We start from the raw sequence: 16,662 nt of genomic DNA on the forward strand, positions 1-16,662 counted from the left end.
TCATAAAGTGCTTTTTCTTACTGTAACCTTTGTGGTATAAACTGTTATAACTCCCTTTTTACACAAACATTTATGTGCAGTCACATAAACATGCTTTTAAAAAACTCTACAAAGTCTCTTTTTTGAGCAGGATGTTCCATTTACACTATTTAGTGGCAAATGGTAGCTAGATCAGAATATGGGAAGAAGCATACTTTAAGCAGACTGTGGTGTCCTGTCGTGATCTGTGGCCTGCTGTAAGTATTCATGAGATGTTTTCCCCAAAGGGAAGCCTTTTTTAATCTTAATTAAAATTAGTTAGATTAGTGAGAGGTTAAGTCCTGAAAAACAAAGTTTCTCTTCCACTTCTGATATTTTTAAACCTCCTTTCCAGGATCCATTCTGGTGGCAGTTAGTTCTGTTGTTTAATAACATGTGAAAGACTTTTTTCCCTTTCACAGTTTAAATATGCTGTCATTCCCAGTTTTAAGCATTCCTATAAACCATGTACTACTGATGTTAATAACAGAGCAGAACAGAAGGCTGCAAACACTGCAAGGATCACAACCCAATTATGTAATCTGCAAGGCTGGATCCAAACACTGGGATGACAGCCAGAAGAACAAATTCAGCACTGAGGTAAACACACCTCCAGTGAAATCAAGGGGAAGCAGTAAGGTCAGCTCATTATGGCTGAGATTTTGTGGTTTTCACAACTGAGCTTTTTCATAATGCCATTCACGTACTTGCTCAGAAAAATATGCATCTCAGTAACAAGGGAGAATCCCAAACAGGTTAGTCCATGAGGTAAAAATCCAGTTTGGCTTCAATTTCGCACTGAAAAGAACTGGGTAACACAGATCCCTGTGCAGTCAGTAGGTCAGCTGTTAAACCTGGTTATTCTGACACTCCTGCATCTTGAAGCTTTTCATCCATAAGATACAGAGCTGAACTTCATACTCTGTGTCTTAATATTACTCAAACATTACTTTAGTTGTAATGATGTTTTAGAAGAAAACTTTGTTCCCTTGCAGAATGGCATGTTTCAGGGGTGGTTTCACAATCTCACAGCATGTTCACATCTTATCTGGTCACTTCCCTGTGACTTGGATCCTCTCCCTAGGGTGAGGATTTCTCAAGAGACTGTTTATGCATTGCCCCACTACTCAGGGACCCATGCCCAAACACATCATGTGTTACAAAACAAGACCAATGCAATGGAACCACCCAGAGGAGAATAACACTGACTTCTCTAGTACTGGGATGAACAGGATGACAGAAAGTGCTTGGGCAGGGTGTTGGTGTAATTGCCAAACAGCCACTGGAGCATTACCATGCATCATTTTGTTCTAGAGCAGAAGCTTACCTGGAACCAGTCAGTCGGGATACCAGAGTTTGCAGGTGTCATCGTGGAGGGCTGCTCTCTGTGTGCTCTCTCACCGGCCAATTACGCCTATGCTACCTCTGTCCTGCACATGTGGCATGGTTCACTCCCAACATCTCCCTGAAGCAAAGTATGATGGGAATATGAAAAAGCTGTGAAGCCCAACCTGTGACAACAGAAGGCACTGCTCACTGCCTGGTGCAGGCAGATGTTAGCAGTGCCCAGCAGGAATGGGCTGTAGGTTTCACCTGAGTTACGTTCTCACAGTTGGTGCCCGCCCCTACACACTAGCTTAAAAAGCAACCAGAACTAATGTGCTTGTGGTGGTGGCCTAACTGCAATATTCCTGGGTCTGCTCTCTGGAATCTAAATGACTGTCTGCACTCCAGTAGCAGTCAGAGGTGTCCCCTTATGTGGCCAGCAGATCAAGAGAGATCATCCTTCCCCTCTACTCTGCCCTAGTGAGATCACATCTGGAGTACTGTGTCCAATTTTGGGCCCCCAAGTTTAAGAAGGACAGGGAACTGCTCCAGCAAGTCCAGCAGAGAGCTACCAAGATGATCCGGGGGCTGGAGCATCTCCCTCATGAGGAAAGGCTGAGAGACTTGGGTTTGTTCAGCCTGGAGAAGACTGAGGAGGGATTTCATCAATGCCTATAAGTATCTAAAGGGTGGGTGTCAGGATGATGGGACTAGGCTCTTTTTATTAGTGCCCAATGACAGGACAGGGGCAGTGGGCATAAATTGGAACACAGGACGTTCCACCTCAATATGAGGAAAACTTCTTTACTGGAGGGTGACAGAGCAGTGGCACAGGCTGCCCAGGGAGGTTGTGGAGTCTCCTTCCCTGGAGACATTCAAAACCCACCTGGATGCGTTCCTGTGCCCCTTCTGCTCTGGGTGTCCCTGCTCAAGCAGGGGGGTTGAACAAGATTATCTCCAGAGGTCCCTTCCAACCCCTACCATTCTGTGATTCTGTGAAGGGGTGCCACTTCCTGAGCTGGGGAGTGGCCAGCAAGAGCTCAGCTCTGCAGGTCAGAGGCAAGGCACTCAACCTGAGCTGCCAGTGTCATCTCATACTTTTCTCCACAAGTATTTACTTATGGGCAGTAGCATTGCTTCAGCCTTCAAACATACTCCCTCAGGTTTGCATACAGCTGCTGTGCAACCGCAGCACAGAAGCAGCCAACCCTGGTCTCTTCTGGCACACGCCTGGTGCTAGAACAGGAAGGCTACAGGCTGTAACAGCAGCAGTGGGAAAACAGACACTGAAAGCTGCTAAACAATTAGAAAGAGATGCAATTAAACTGATCTGTTTTAAAAGTACAAAACTTCCTATCATCGAAGCAAGGCCTGGAGCACAGCCCCCTTCTGAAAAGTGTGTAGGTTGCTGCACTAGGCTTTATTCTGTATTATGCTGGGCTTTATTCTGTGCTATTTAAGCATGGTCGTAGTATGGCAACAACACAAGCTGCTAAGGATCTCAGTATTGCAAGCTGCAGCCTCTTGTGAGGGCCAAGCACAGCCAGGTAGCAGGCTTTCCTCACACAAAAGTCACATGCAATCATAAGCTCCAGCACCAGCATGCTGCCTTCTGCTAGCTCCAGCTCAGGGGGAGCCTAACATACAAGCTCGGAGACAAGGAAACACCAGTGGGGAGGAAAAGAAAGAGGCGTGGTGAGAACTTACAGCCACACTCTGAAAACTAGAGCCAGACACAGAGTGGGGAGAGCTCATAACTTTTTTCAACAGTTGCCCACCCAGTTGATAGGACAGAAAAAGCCATGTCTGGCACATTAAAGCTCCTATCATGTCCTGGTTTTAATTAAAGGTGTGGTTTTCCTTCCCTCAAAGGAACGTCAACTCTAGTTGCAGAATGCAGATTCCCAACCAGCTGTGTAAGTGCTGTTTTACTGACACCATGTGGCTTCTGAGGATACTGTTGTAAGCAAGCGTTTTAGAGCAGCAACCCTCAGGCTGAGTCCAGAGACAAGCAAGGAACTTAGCTGAAAACACATGACAGACACATCAGGAATGAAGCACAAGACCTTCGGGCCTCATTCATGGGAGCTGTAATGATAAATGTGTCGCTTCCAGATTGCAGTCTCCACATCACTTCTGGACCACAGACCCTCTGCAACTTTGTTTTCCAGTTAGGAAGTTTGATGGAAGCAGAAGTGACAAAGACTCCTAACGCCCATGGCCTGAAGCAGCTGCTGGTGTTTGCTGCTGCCACTGCCAGAGACACGCAAACGCTTAAAGCCTGAACCTGACCTGGGGCTTTGTAAGTTCAAAGGAAAAAAAGTGTTCCATACCCACAAAAAAAAAAGTACTACAGCAATTCAGGCATTTAGAAGCATAGCTGCCTTCTGTCAGACCGTTGTTTTCACTAGTTTCATTCTTCCACCACTAGAAAGAGAAGGAAGTCTGCTGCTGGTGCAAGCTGCATTCCACGCTGCAGCATTTTTAACTTAGGATCTTGTGGATAAACACACACAGGTGTTTTTACAAGCTCAAGGAATGAAATCAGTTACTTAGAAGCAGCATTTAACTTCCACTGTGCACAGAAAACACACTGGAACCTAGACACTGCCTCAGGGTCCCAAGTAATACAAGACTAAGTACTCCCCCAGCTACAAAGACTTTACAGCAGCACCCTCCTTTCCTGAACAGAGCTCTCAGAGACAGAGTGAGCCACAACAAAGACAGCAAGTAGAACATTATTTAGCGGTACTTTGACAGTCAAGGACTGATTTGAATTTTAAGGAACAGTTTGAGTCTCCTTGTTTCACTTTCCCTACTTGCACATGAGCATGTGTATCTGCTCCAAGGAGCCTTGATCTGTGTGAGGGAAAGTTATCTTCTTAGGGACAAACCAAGAACCACAACTGCTTCAGTACCACAGGCATAGCTTCCATGCTTGCAAGTCAGGTAAAAACACCACTGATTTCTAAGCCAGCTTACTCTGCAGTATTCATTCCCAACCCACCCCCTACACAGATCCTGTTCTTTGGTTCCCTATGTCTCTTTAGTGCAGCAGTGATAGCAATACAACTTTATAGCAGCTGCCTGTGTTGGTTTTGCCCTTTAAGTGGCTTCTTTTACCATAACTTTTAAGGTGCAGAAGGCCTGAAGAGTTAAAGCATTTAGAGCTGGAGTCTTAGCTTATATTTCATCCACTTTTACTTTTCTACAGTTAAGGAAGTGATAAGGGCAAAAAAAAACCCCACTCTAATCTATTTCTACGTTTCCCACAGAAATTAAGTGTGGTTTGATTTTGAACAACAGATCTTTTCATGACATTTTCGATGCCTGGAAATTCCTGCAACTTAAGTAAGTTTCAAGAATTACATTTGATAAAAAGCCAGTGGAAGACCCTATACAACTCTACTGAGAAATGAAGCAGAGATTCAATATGCAGAACAGAAATACAATCCTTGCTGTATCAGACCAAGTGATCATACAAGACCATCAGAACAAGAAGCCAGTGAAATAACACAACTGCAATTATATGCTTGGGAATAAGTGTATTGAGTAGAAACAAGGGAAGGATTGAACAGCATCAGTGGTTTACTAACAAAGCATAGAGTCAAAAGTCATCCTTGCGACTACTCCTCTGTGCTTTGTAGATATGAACATCCTTACTGGAATCATAATGGACCTCATATACAGAGAAACGGCCTCTCAGCATCTTCAAGAATTTGTGATCCCGTTCATAGCGGATACGGCAGGAAAGAAGAATCACAGTTTGCTCTGAGCACAGGTGGTCCAGCGTCTGAAGCAATTCTGCAAAAGTTTCTTCCAGATAAACAATGTCTGCACCCAGGATGAAGTCAAATGCTCCTGAAGGGAACTTATTCAGGTCTTTTCCCCATGTCAGTTCCTTCACCACAGCTCTTGGACGTAGTTCAGAAGGTAAGTTAGCCTGCACATTTGACTCCAGGAATTCCAGTGCTGCCGCCCTGTCTGTGATGGTAACATGAGCACCTAAGTGGTAGAGGAGTATGTGTCTCAGACATATAGTTGATGTCCATTAATACAGCAGTTGGAATACAATGCTCTAAGTCAAGCGGGCTCCTTAGCTTCTGTTAAATATTAACAACTCCCCTGAGCTGCCTGATTAAAAACAAATAAAAGAACAAAACAAGCAAAAAGCCCGCTATCTATATACATCCCACCCTTCATCAGTCACTTAAGAATATAAAGCGTATTCCACATGAAGATTAAGTTGGGTAGGGAACAAAAAGTGTTTTCTGGAGCTTTTTCTTAGTGCATTGAAGTATAGAAGTTACTTTCTGCCTTTCCGTAGGTGACAACAGAATAAGTTACAGGGATCGTTACAATTAACCTGCTCCAATTCCATATTTGTTCAGTAGGAGAGAGGCAGCTAGAGAGCCTCTTTCACAGGTCAGACAAAAGTTACGCCTGTGTGATTTTGCATGGCATGATTGCATTTTGTCCAACTGCTTTGTTTTTATTATTTCAGTAGGCACCTTTCACATCCACTGGAGCTCTGAATCACAAAGTTAACCTGGGACAGATAGCACAAATTTAACGTAGTACCCAGTTCCTGCCTCAGCTACAGACAGATCACAGGCAAATCACTTCTCCCGACCCTGGTTTCCCTGTCTGCAAGATAGGCTAACAAGGCTTACACAAGCTCAGAGAGTGGTTTCTGTCTGTAGATTTATCTGTGCTGCATATGAGGACAAGCGGAGAACCACAAGCACAAGCACTCACTCCCTTGGGGAAGAATAGCTGCAGAACCTAATGCTGCTGAGCTGAATACCATAGTAACACACGTCAGCCTTAACAGGGTCCCACCATAAAGTAAACTGCAGTGGCACCATTGCTACAATAAATAACGCAGGCTCTGAAGTCTAACAAGAAAGGAAGATGACTCAGACAGGAAACATCACAGTTCACATATGTAGCTTTGGTGTTAACTTCTATACCAGCCATGTAGACGTAAAAGTGCGAGTTTTACTGCAGTTGTAAATTGCTTTAAACAAACAAACAAAAAAACCCCTTACCTAATAACGTGGCCACTATTCCCAGCAAACCAGTTCCAGCTCCCAGCTCAATCACAGACCGATCACTGAGATCAATGCCTCCCATCTCCAGATAAGCACACAAGACAACGGCCTAAACCAAGAGACAAGGGCAATTAAGCACAAGGCTCGTTTCAGTCATACTGTACACTGAATTTCTGATTTACGCTGAGAGAGAAGGTTATGGGAAGGGTCAGGTCTCCAGCAAGACTTTGTTCAGCCCTTCTCTGCCTCCTGCGTGCACATGTGGTCTTTTTATGAGTTACGAGTTTTATGGAAGACTCTTGCAGGCAAAAGGAGGCTACAACTCAGATGTAGCAACACTGCTTCCTGAATCCCCAAACATAAGAGGAGGCAGAAAGAGTTGCATTTGGAAAGGAAAATCTGGAGGGTATCAAACACTGGTGAATGAACACAGTATTACAAAAGTGCAGGGTAAGGTTTCCTACTATCTTGTGTGATATTTCAAAAGGTTTCTGCCCAACACTGGCATGCCATCAGGAGGGACATCGGGAAAGTAAAGTAATAACGCTAATGTGTGCATCTACATGTGTTGCATTTTACAGAAATCTTGACAAGGAGCACTCTCCATAGCAAGTTATCAAAGGCAATGTCAGGAAGGACCAACAGCCCTGTGCACCAATTAATCTGAAGACTTCTCTAAAATTGCCACACTTGTTCTTCAAAGCTAGAGGTAAAAGTGCAATTTGTGCCCGAACAGAGACCCAACCAGCGGGAAGCCCTTGCATTCCTGCAGCGGTGCTGCAACCGGCTGCCCTGCAGCCTTGGGCCCGCTACAAACCCCTCTGTTTTGGAGGGCTTTTATTCCCAAGATAAGGTCTGTCAGCAGCCCTGCTGGCCGCTACGAGCAGCAGCACCCGCACTGTGCTCTGAAGGGGCACGTTAAGAAACTGGTGAGAGTCCTGTGAGTTATCGGCAGCGTTTCCTGCACTTGGCACCGGCCGAACAGGGTTTTTCGCCCGAAGGCCTCCGGGATCCCTTATGAAGGGGGAAAAAATAAAGGGGGGGGGGGGGGGGGGGGGGGAGAGAGAAGCAGGGTTTAACGTTTTCTTTTTTTAAAATAAATTCTTGTAGAAGAAAGCGCCTCCCCTTAATTCAGTGCTCAACCTAGGAAGCCGTCACGTACAGAAATACCTCATTTTGTGCGAACACCTACCGCGTCCCAGACCACCGCCGCCACCCCTAGCCGCCGCCAGTCCTGCCGCAGGCGGATGGTGTGGCTGGCGAAGCGGTAGGCAGCCCAGGGGCTGTGCAGCTGCCGCGCTCCCCAGCAGCCTCCGTCCTCATAGGGGACCAAGGCCATCCCGGCCTGCCGCCTCCTCACCGCTCCCGCCGCCTCACCGATCCCCCTCGGGCCACCGTCGCCGCCGGGAGCCGGCCCCGCTCCGCCCCGCGCCGAGGCCGGGCCAGCGGGGCGAGGGAGGGGAAGGGCCGGGGCCGCCGCGGGGAAGCGCGCGGCTCTCCCCGATGCCGGGGCCCGGGCCCGGGCCCGGGCCCGGCCCCTCGCCGCCCGGCCCGCTCGCTACTCACGCCCGCTACTCACGCTTCGCCAGCCCGGGGCCGCCGCAGAGCGCCCGCCCCGGCCCAAACGCCGGCGCCCGGGGCGGGTGCGGCCTGTCCGGGCCTCCGGGCTGGAGAACGGCGGCGGGGCCGGCGACGCTCAGCGCCCTCCCGCGGCGGGCCGGGGTGGGGGACGAAGGGGGAATGAAATGACGGGTGAAGAAGGACGAGGCTGGGGCTGGGAGGTCGCCAGGGCGCCGCTGCCCCTCAGCCAGGCCGGGGGTCAGGCAGAACGCAAGCCATGGCCGCCCGCGGGGCGACGCCGGCGGTCCAGGGCTGGTGCCGGGCACGGCGGGCTCGGCAGCGCGGGGCATGGCCCCGGGGAGCCGCTGGCGGGGTAAGGGCGGGTCCGCGGGACACCCCGGAGGGGAAAAGCATTGCAGTGCTTCGCTCGGGAGGCTGGGGCCTGCGGGCTCCTTGCGTTTTCAGACCTACGTGCCACGAAAAAAGGTACGAGGTGCGAAACACCCTGTGGGATGTTGTCTGATGTCCCCGCAGCCTCTCTGTGGTTCTAGCTTATGGATTTTGTTTCAGGGGTTTTTGGAAGTCACTGCAAAAGAAAGGTGTGTGTCCAGCCCACTGGCCTTGTCCTCCATTGCCAGCACAATGAATGTTGTCTCTGCAAGCGCTCATCACCAGCCTGGAAGAGTCCCTCAATAACTGGATAAGCATCGCAGAAACACAACACTTTTTGTGCACCTTAGTCAGAGCATTGGTCAAGCCAGTAAAGCCAAAATTGCTTTCGAGTGGTGGTGTGGCAGTAATGCTCCTGCGGCATTGTTTGTGCATGGGCTTCTCTTCACCTTTGGCTCTGTTTAATCTCTTGTTTGGCAAAACAACACAGTGCTCCTCTCCTTTGTGTGTCTCCATCTCCAGTTACTTGAACTTCCTCCAAAGACTGCTGAAGGCCACGGGAGGGCCGGGGAAGCATCCTGGCAGCACTTGCAGTCTGGCTGCCTGGAGGTGCTGCTGTAGGTACTCCACGAAAAGGCGCAGGACCTCCAGCTATGCTCCTCAGCCTCTGCACATGAGGGGCCAGGCCTCATGTGCAAAGGGCTACACCTGGGGGAGTGTGGCAGGAGAGCAGCGTGCTTCCACCTCACCCATCTCCAGCGGCTGTGTGCTCGGCAGCTCCCAGTGTCACCACCAACAGGGCAAAGGTGGCCCTCAAAGTTGGGGAGCTGAACCAGCTCCAGAAAACATCCCCACTCTTTCCCACAGGGAGCAGCAGATTTGGCTGGCAGGGAAAAGCTAATGTGGTTACATCTGAAAGCTGTTGATTTCAACAGGGTGGCTCAAGATTCATGAAGGCCTTTGTGGAGGAGTGTTACAGGCTGCACAGGGGTAGCAGGAACTAAAGCTTGTTTTTAGGGTTCTGCTACTGTAGGGGAATGGAAACCAGAATTTCACTTGCCCCAAACCAGTTCGTACTTGTCTTATGGCAACTCAGACTTCTTCTCATAAACATGCCAGAGCAGGTGCGATGATTCAGCTTACTGTGGTTTTATGTCCTGAAGTGCTGGTCCCTTGCCACTACTGCTTTTGAGAGTTTGAAACTGCTTGTGCTATCATCTCGATTATTTTTTAAATTATTTATACAGGCAGTATGGGAAAAACAATGAGAGTGATTACTCTTGAAATGACAACTCTGCTCAAATGAGTTTTTGAATCACTTACACTGTGCCTAAACTACACCATCAGGCAAATGGAGGGAAACTCCCAAATGGCACAAAGCTTTTGCCTCCACCTCCGGCACCACATGCCAGCCCTGGGATCTTAGGCAGAAGAGATGTGGAGGAGTGCAGCAGGGCTCCAGTGCTCCCAGCTGCTCCCTTTTTCTCCCCCTAGAGCAGTTTTCTTCCCCTGCAATATTTCGTAAGACCTAGGGTCTGGCAAAAGAGAAACTCAAGTGAATGAAGGCTGTATGTGAAAATTTATAAATTTGTTCTCAAAGACCATAATGCAGTGAGTGTTTTTATTCTAATAACATGTTTTCATAAGTCAGCTATCCCTGAATATCTTTGGAGCAGAGCAGGTTCTCTACCAATTCTGCTCCACTTCCCAGAACTATTTCCTCTTCTCCCTGCTAATGTTACTTTGGCACTGACTTCTGTGAGCCTTATACAGGAGATCAGAAATTGCTTTCCAGATCATAACTGGATAGTGAAGCTATTAAAAGGGAAGCAAATTCACCAGAAGTTCAGTAAGGGCCCTGATTACCCATATTAATTCTAAGCCTCTATTTACCTGCTTTTCTCCTCTCCAAATCCACTTTCTAAGAAGGTACAGTACCCAAGTGTTAGAGTGACAGAGAAAGAGATGTGGTTTGTTCCACCCTTCCTGACAGTGGAAGGATAAGGAAAACACAGCAACAAAGAATTATGTGTAAAACAGTTGCCCAGAACTGAAATGCTTTTTCTCCCAGCAGGGTGGGAGCTTAGCACAACAATGAAGCTGCAAGAACATAGCCTGGTTCAATTTTTGAACACTGCAGAAGGCTACAAGGACACCTAAGCTGCAGATAAACTTGCAAGGTAGGGAATAGCTGATTTTAAGCAAGAACGAGTTACAGTATAAAGAAACACCGATTCAAGTCCATTCTTATGCAACTGCTTGATAAAGCAAAGGCAGAATATGTCCAACTGTAAGTAAATCCTGCTACCTCAGATGCAGGTAAGCTGCCTGGGGTAATTAGTGTTTAAGACCAATAGTCCTTGTGGTACTCAGAAGATCAAAGAATCAAGCAGACAAGGCAGGAATGAGAGCAAATTATTTTGAAGCTATACTGATATACCTCCCTTTCTGAAATCTTCTTTCCTGCTTAATATTTAAAATCCTCTCTTGGAAATGAAGTTGACAGTTCTTGTGATAGTTCTGCAGACACTGCATGCACAGCATGGCTACACATGGATTTTGGAGCTATCCACAATGTGGGGAAAATACTGCATCCCTCATGCAGTCTCTGGTTACCAAGGCAAAGGCAGGTATAAATAGAAACAATCTGGTTTTTTTTTTTTAAACTCTATCTAGAAACCTGTGTTGTTGATAACCGTCTGACAGCAACGCCTTATTCCAAATGGTTCTGTTCTACATTTGTGTAGAAACTTCTGGTCATACACATTTAATCCTTTCCTCTCTAAATAATAGCAGCTACTTCTGGTTGTCATTCCACTGAAATACAAAAGCTGTCTTTGAAGTAAAGTTTGGACAAATACCTATTTTGCTAAGAGCTTTCATCAACGAAAGGAACACAAGCTAACACAAAGCTTGGAGGAGAAACAGAAAGCAGTCGTCTTCCCTAAGTATCACCGTAAGTGGCCATTCAAATGACTAGCAGTGAAATGATTTAACAATTTTTACATTTTCATCTTCACCAGTAGCTTCCAGATTCTCCACACCAGTGAGATAGATGGAGCGGTGAATCACTTGCTGCTAAATACAAAGGGAATAAACCAGAGATTAATTTGGATGAACAAAGCATGCAGTTGCAGAATCAAGACAGCCTCAGCTTGAACTGATCTGGATCATCTTTGAAACCAATGGCGGGAACTAAAAATCAAAATGTAAGTTTCTGCAGAAACCAACGGGTTATCAGTAGATAACTTATAACTTGCTGCTTCAGCAAGATCCTTGCAAAAAATGTTAAATATTGAAGTTAATGTATGATCTGATCTAGTGTGTCATTTCCTTTACACACAGAATTACATTAAACAATGGAAGTAATGATCAAAAATATGAAGATGTGTAATTTCATAAATGCTTGAGCTGAAACGCAGGAAGTTTCTGGAGCCTCTGAAGAGGGAACAGTTCCCGTCAGTAACATTACATTCTTGCCTTCAACCTTGCATCTTGATAAACTGTCATACATAATCACCACGTTTATTAAAATGTCTTGTTACAGAAAAATCACTTATCTTTTAGTGGAATTATGTGACTGATCTCTCAAAGACCTTGCAGGTCTGAAAGCTGACATTATTCTGAAGTTCTAATTAAGGAACAAAAAGCAAAATGAGTAAGCTCTTCTTCGCAAGCAACCACTGCAGTTCCAGCAGCACTTCATTTGCTGGAAACCTCCTCCACTTACCACTGCACTTTCAGATGTTCACAGACCTACAGCCGTACCCACATCTCCAGCTGCTGGACTTCCAGGCCATGAGATGCCATGTGTTGGGCCTTATGATGGGAGAGTCCCTAACCCACCAGGGCTCAACTGACACGTGAGTGGGCATCAGTGCGCACACAGGTGGATACTGGGAAGGGCTGCTCCAGCAGTGCTGCTGTGAGTGTGGGGCTATGGTAGCAAAACAGCAGTCCACGACTGGGATTTCCCTTGTCTTGCCAGCAGCTTCTGTGCTCATTTTGCTGGTTGGTGGATGTAGGCCAGGGTAATACATGTGCCTGGTATGTGGGATACTGGGGCAGCAAAAAATGCTGCTAAAAACTCCCTTTTATGGGGTCTGAGTCTGGATCTAGAGGATTAATGTTAGGTGGCCAAATTTCTGATGTGCTCTGTAGGTGCAGAGTTATATAATTGGAGAGTAAATTACAGTGCAAGCGATACACTGTATTAATTTAAAATTAATTAACAACTAATGTAAAACAATTTTAAAACGATTATATGGACAGGTAGACAACAGCTATAGGGTTCATATAGATGTGGAAGTATCTGTCTCAGTGCAGAGGTTACCCTTTTAAAACCAAGAAGAATCCAAGTTTAGGAAAAGTGTGGGGGGTTTATTGTTACTTGTAATGGTATTGGCAGTGTTTCTCTTCTCCACTTCTTAGAAAGAAAATCATCCAGACAATGGAGAAGAAGGAAGAGTCAAGTCTAAGCAATTTCAGGTACCTTAAGCTAACAGGAAGGGCGCCTCAGGGCCACCTTCCAGGCTTTGGTGGCCCAGGGCTGGAATCAAACCTTCAGAAGTTTGCCCTAAACAAACTTACTGCAGGGCTTATGCATGCAATTTGACTTTTCTGAATGAAGTCACACATCCATGTTAATGTTTGTGTTAAAATATTCCTTTTCCTCATAGGAAGCTTGTATCCAGGACCTGCAGTAACAGCTGTCTGTAACACTCGGTACATCAGAATAGTAGTTCTGCTAGCCTTCTGCCCAAGAGCGCACAAAACACAGCTTTGTATGCCTCTGTCTTTCTTGGCTTTGGCACACCTTAAATTCTGTTTTCAGGTATTAAGTCTCCATTTACTCTACCTTAGCCTTTGATAGCTGTGAAGCTAGTTATATTTTTCCTTAAAACAAAATGAAGGTAGTGTCAGAAAAAGAGAAGTTAAAGTAACTGCCATGTTTGTGCTGTTGGTATCCCTGCAGTGATCCAGATGCTCATGTGCTAGCCAAGAAGCCTCTGCGTTGCCTGTAATGACATCTTAGATTGCTGCAGATGCAAAAGGACAGATTTAATCAGTGACACCAGCACTGCAGTCTGTCCTGATGCTATGAGACACAGGCTCCCAGCCTGGGTTTGCATGTATTCAGCACTAGCCAAGGGTAGGACAGAAGATGATTTGAAAGTGTGAAATTTAGAGCGGCTAATTATCCAACCTGTGTGTTCTGAACAACCTTGCTGGTTACTTTTTCCCTTGAAAATATTGGTAATTTCTATTTCCCTAACTACCATTTTGCTTCAGGCTTTTTCCCTTAAATGGCCATAGTCTTATGTTACTTGTCAGCTTCAAAAGACAATCACGTGTGCAATATTTTTGTCCTGTCAGCTGGTAGTGGATTTCAAAACAGGATGCCTATTTTTCCCCCCATTATTTGCAACAGTGAGACACAGAAGTCTGACCTTTTGTTTTCAGTTGGTTATACAGGTTCAACCTGGTGATTCATTCTTCCTGCAGCTACATTCCAGGAAAAGACAAAGTCCTGGCTCTTCTCCAAGTTATCCAATGACTGCTTGAGAGTAAGATCAGTAAGCACTCCTCCTGCAGCTGGGACACTTTCTAAGAAGAGAGAAATTGAACAAAACACATCCCAGAGCTGATGTTATCGCCCTGCAGTCAAGCAAGGAGGCATATGGCCTTGGAAAGGCATGTACAGTACTAAGTCAAGGTGAAGGTAAGAGCAGAATTTACAGGATTTAAGATTCTTGGCCCTATGAAGCACAACTGAGTATATGCAAGGAGCCATTCTCTATTTCTAAGACTGATGGTGACTGTGAAGCTGGATGGCTTACATAAAATCCTCCAATTTAATTTCAAGCGTTTTAGAGACTCTCAGCTTCTTGTTGCAGTTGGTGTGGGCAAGAACGTACCCTTGGGTTTGGGAATTTTTCAAGAGTCATTATTCAGATAGGAGCTGGTAACTATGGTTTCAGATGTCTCCCTTCAGTAATACTGCTGCTCACAGACTAAGGAAAGCCTGGTTTTGCATCATGAAGCAAGGGACTGTGGGGTTGTGTGGTTATGAATGCAAGCGCTAAGCTTTCGGAGAGGGAGTTAAACAAAAACATGCAGAAATCTGGTAACCATTGCAGGGAAAGCTTGAGGTAGGAAATGTAAAGACTTGTCTGAGAAATAGAGTTCCTTTGAACACAAGCAGACAGTGGCTTACATGTATGGGGCAAATGGGCCAAGTAAAGAGACAGAGTTAGTTTCCCCTGTGAGCCCACAAGCCAAAACACAGCTGGCAGCACTAATATTAGTCCTGTCAAGCCTGGCAGTCTTCATTTATTATGCACCCTGCAAATAATTATACATACAGTTAAGCTTATGGCCCAGAAGCTGCATTCAGTAGTTGGCAGGGTACACTCCTTGCTGGTATAGATCCTTCAACCTCATTAGATTCACATCAGGAGCGAATCTGGTCCTCTGTATTTTAGGAATAAATTAGAGGTCTTTTTCTTCTTGGCATCTCAGGAACACAGGCTGCTCCTCCCTTGTCTGTCATCGTGACCTGACTTAGGTTTCGTTTCAGGATCCTGCCTGGCCTTCCTTAAAGGCTGTGTGGAGTTCTCCTGGCAATGACAGCAATTTCCCCAGAGGGTTTAAATTAGGACTAATTTCCCACATTTTGGAATGTTGCTTTCCCTTTTGTGAAAATTAAAGCAAACATACTCTCTCCCCACTACGCATTATTAAAAGTTAAACACAATCCATCACTTGGAGGAGGAATGAAGGCCTGTATAACAAACTTGCTCTCTTTAGGGAATAGTGACATTAAGCGTCAAATTAATGAAGTCCCATCCTGCTGGCATTAACCCCCACTGGAATCCATTTGGCAGTCGGTACCCTTGAGCTATCACTTTGCAGGTTACACTTAGGTCACATTTTCTATGTGAACACAAATGCAAGATAATTACTTTTTATCTTCATAAAAACAAGATTCCATTTAAAAAAAAAAAAAAAGTCAAATCTACAATGCCAGAACAAGTCAAAAGCTGCTCTGCTCCTCTCTGTTCCCCAGGAGAAAAATGCAGTATGCTTTTGAGGAACAGACCTAGGGACCCTACTGAAGTTACTCCTGCCCTTGGTTTCCAGAGAGGTGCATCTCGCCCCCGGCAGTTGTAGGGCCTCAACCACATCCGTGCATGCTCTAGGCGCTGCAAATCCCTGGTCTGCCTGCTGCGGCTCAGCTGGGTGGCACCTTGCAAGAAAACCTGCTATAACCCACTCACCAGGAAACATTTGCCTTCACATTAAGGCATGGCTACCTTGGTGGGGAATATCTGCCAGGTGGGAGTGGGGATGCTCTCCCCAAGCTGAGCCAGGCATGGCATATGGCCGCTGGCTGCCATGCAGCAGCAGCTCCTGCTGCATCACCCTGCTTTGTGCTCAGAGCCCAGCCAGCACTCGGTGGGGGTGGTAGGTATTATGTGCCAACCTTCAGGACAGCATTGAGAGCTGGTCCTTCTTCCCCGTTGTGAGTGACTGAAACCTTTTACATATGCAACTGAAACAGGAAAAGAGAGAAAGAATTTTAAAACCCAGAATGCCTTCATTTGAGGATCACACCTGCCAAAAATCCAGGACTTTGGTCTGTACCCCCCTTGCCTGAGTTATCCTGGTTGAATGCAGCACCAAGGCAGTGCCCAAATGAAACTAAATGTAATCCCTAAAAGGTTAATTGAGCATGAATGCTCAGCACTAATCCAAACTACAAATACTGCAGGCATTTAAAGCTGAGCGATAAACTGTTTTCTCGTCCCATAAGAAAAAGCTTTCACCATTTTCAGAAGTGTTTGCGCAGTGCAGAAGATGACACAAGTTCCTTCTGATTTGTTTTAATTTTGTCTGCAGACATGCTGGTTTGAGCCCCATTCAGAATAGGTCGCAGCTTGCGATGAGGCTTCTTCCCAAGTGTCTGCCTCTGGCTTGAAGCGAGCAAGCAAATACACCCATGAATCCTATTTCCATCAACTTGCAAATCTCTCTCATGGTGGTTTTCGCCCACTATGCCACACAGCCAGAGTGTTCTTCCCAAGCGAGGCGCAGGCGTGCTGCCATCAGTCGGACTGGCACTTGCCAGCATTGCCTTCAGCTCCTCCCCAGGAATAGCAGCAATTCTGCCCCGTTTCCTGGGACATCGTTACTGCTACCCTGCAGTAGGACTTGCTAATCTTTATGGGCCAGCCCTATAATCAGGAGAGCTCAATAAAACTGACCCGCCCTCCTTGCACCGTCATCTACACTGGGAATCGCCCTACCCAGG

General features: G+C 46.3%; 1 protein-coding gene and 2 long non-coding RNA genes across 5 annotated transcripts; 2 read left to right on the forward strand and 1 right to left on the reverse strand.

Moving 5' to 3' along the window:
* Positions 1-4,869: 4,869 nt before the first annotated feature.
* METTL21A (methyltransferase 21A, HSPA lysine) lies at positions 4,870-8,106 on the reverse strand. Of its 3 annotated transcripts, none has more exons than XM_064451841.1 (3): positions 7,978-8,106; positions 6,396-6,507; positions 4,870-5,349 (listed from the first exon to the last, which is right to left on the reverse strand). In XM_064451841.1, the coding sequence occupies exons 2-3, from the start codon at positions 6,478-6,480 to the stop codon at positions 4,952-4,954; spliced, it is 483 nt and encodes a 160-aa protein (XP_064307911.1). In that variant the 5' UTR covers positions 6,481-6,507; positions 7,978-8,106; the 3' UTR covers positions 4,870-4,951. The 3 variants fall into 3 exon arrangements, with proteins under 3 accessions (XP_064307911.1, XP_064307910.1, XP_064307912.1); XM_064451840.1 differs by lacking the exon at positions 7,978-8,106 and adding an exon at positions 7,591-7,924; XM_064451842.1 differs by having other exon boundaries at positions 5,136-5,422; positions 7,591-8,082.
* A 166-nt stretch (positions 8,107-8,272) lies between these two features.
* LOC135313396 (uncharacterized) lies at positions 8,273-8,848 on the forward strand. Its single transcript, XR_010373036.1, has 2 exons — positions 8,273-8,444; positions 8,529-8,848. It is a non-coding gene; the product is annotated as an uncharacterized LOC135313396 (long non-coding RNA).
* A 1,443-nt stretch (positions 8,849-10,291) lies between these two features.
* On the forward strand, positions 10,292-13,185 carry LOC135313395 (uncharacterized). Its single transcript, XR_010373035.1, has 5 exons — positions 10,292-10,528; positions 11,372-11,557; positions 11,694-12,211; positions 12,780-12,836; positions 13,028-13,185. It is a non-coding gene; the product is annotated as an uncharacterized LOC135313395 (long non-coding RNA).
* Positions 13,186-16,662: the final 3,477 nt, after the last annotated feature.

Source organism: Phalacrocorax carbo, chromosome 5, assembly GCF_963921805.1.
Source record: "Phalacrocorax carbo chromosome 5, bPhaCar2.1, whole genome shotgun sequence".
In the NCBI taxonomy this organism is placed as follows: Eukaryota; Metazoa; Chordata; class Aves; order Suliformes; family Phalacrocoracidae; genus Phalacrocorax; species Phalacrocorax carbo.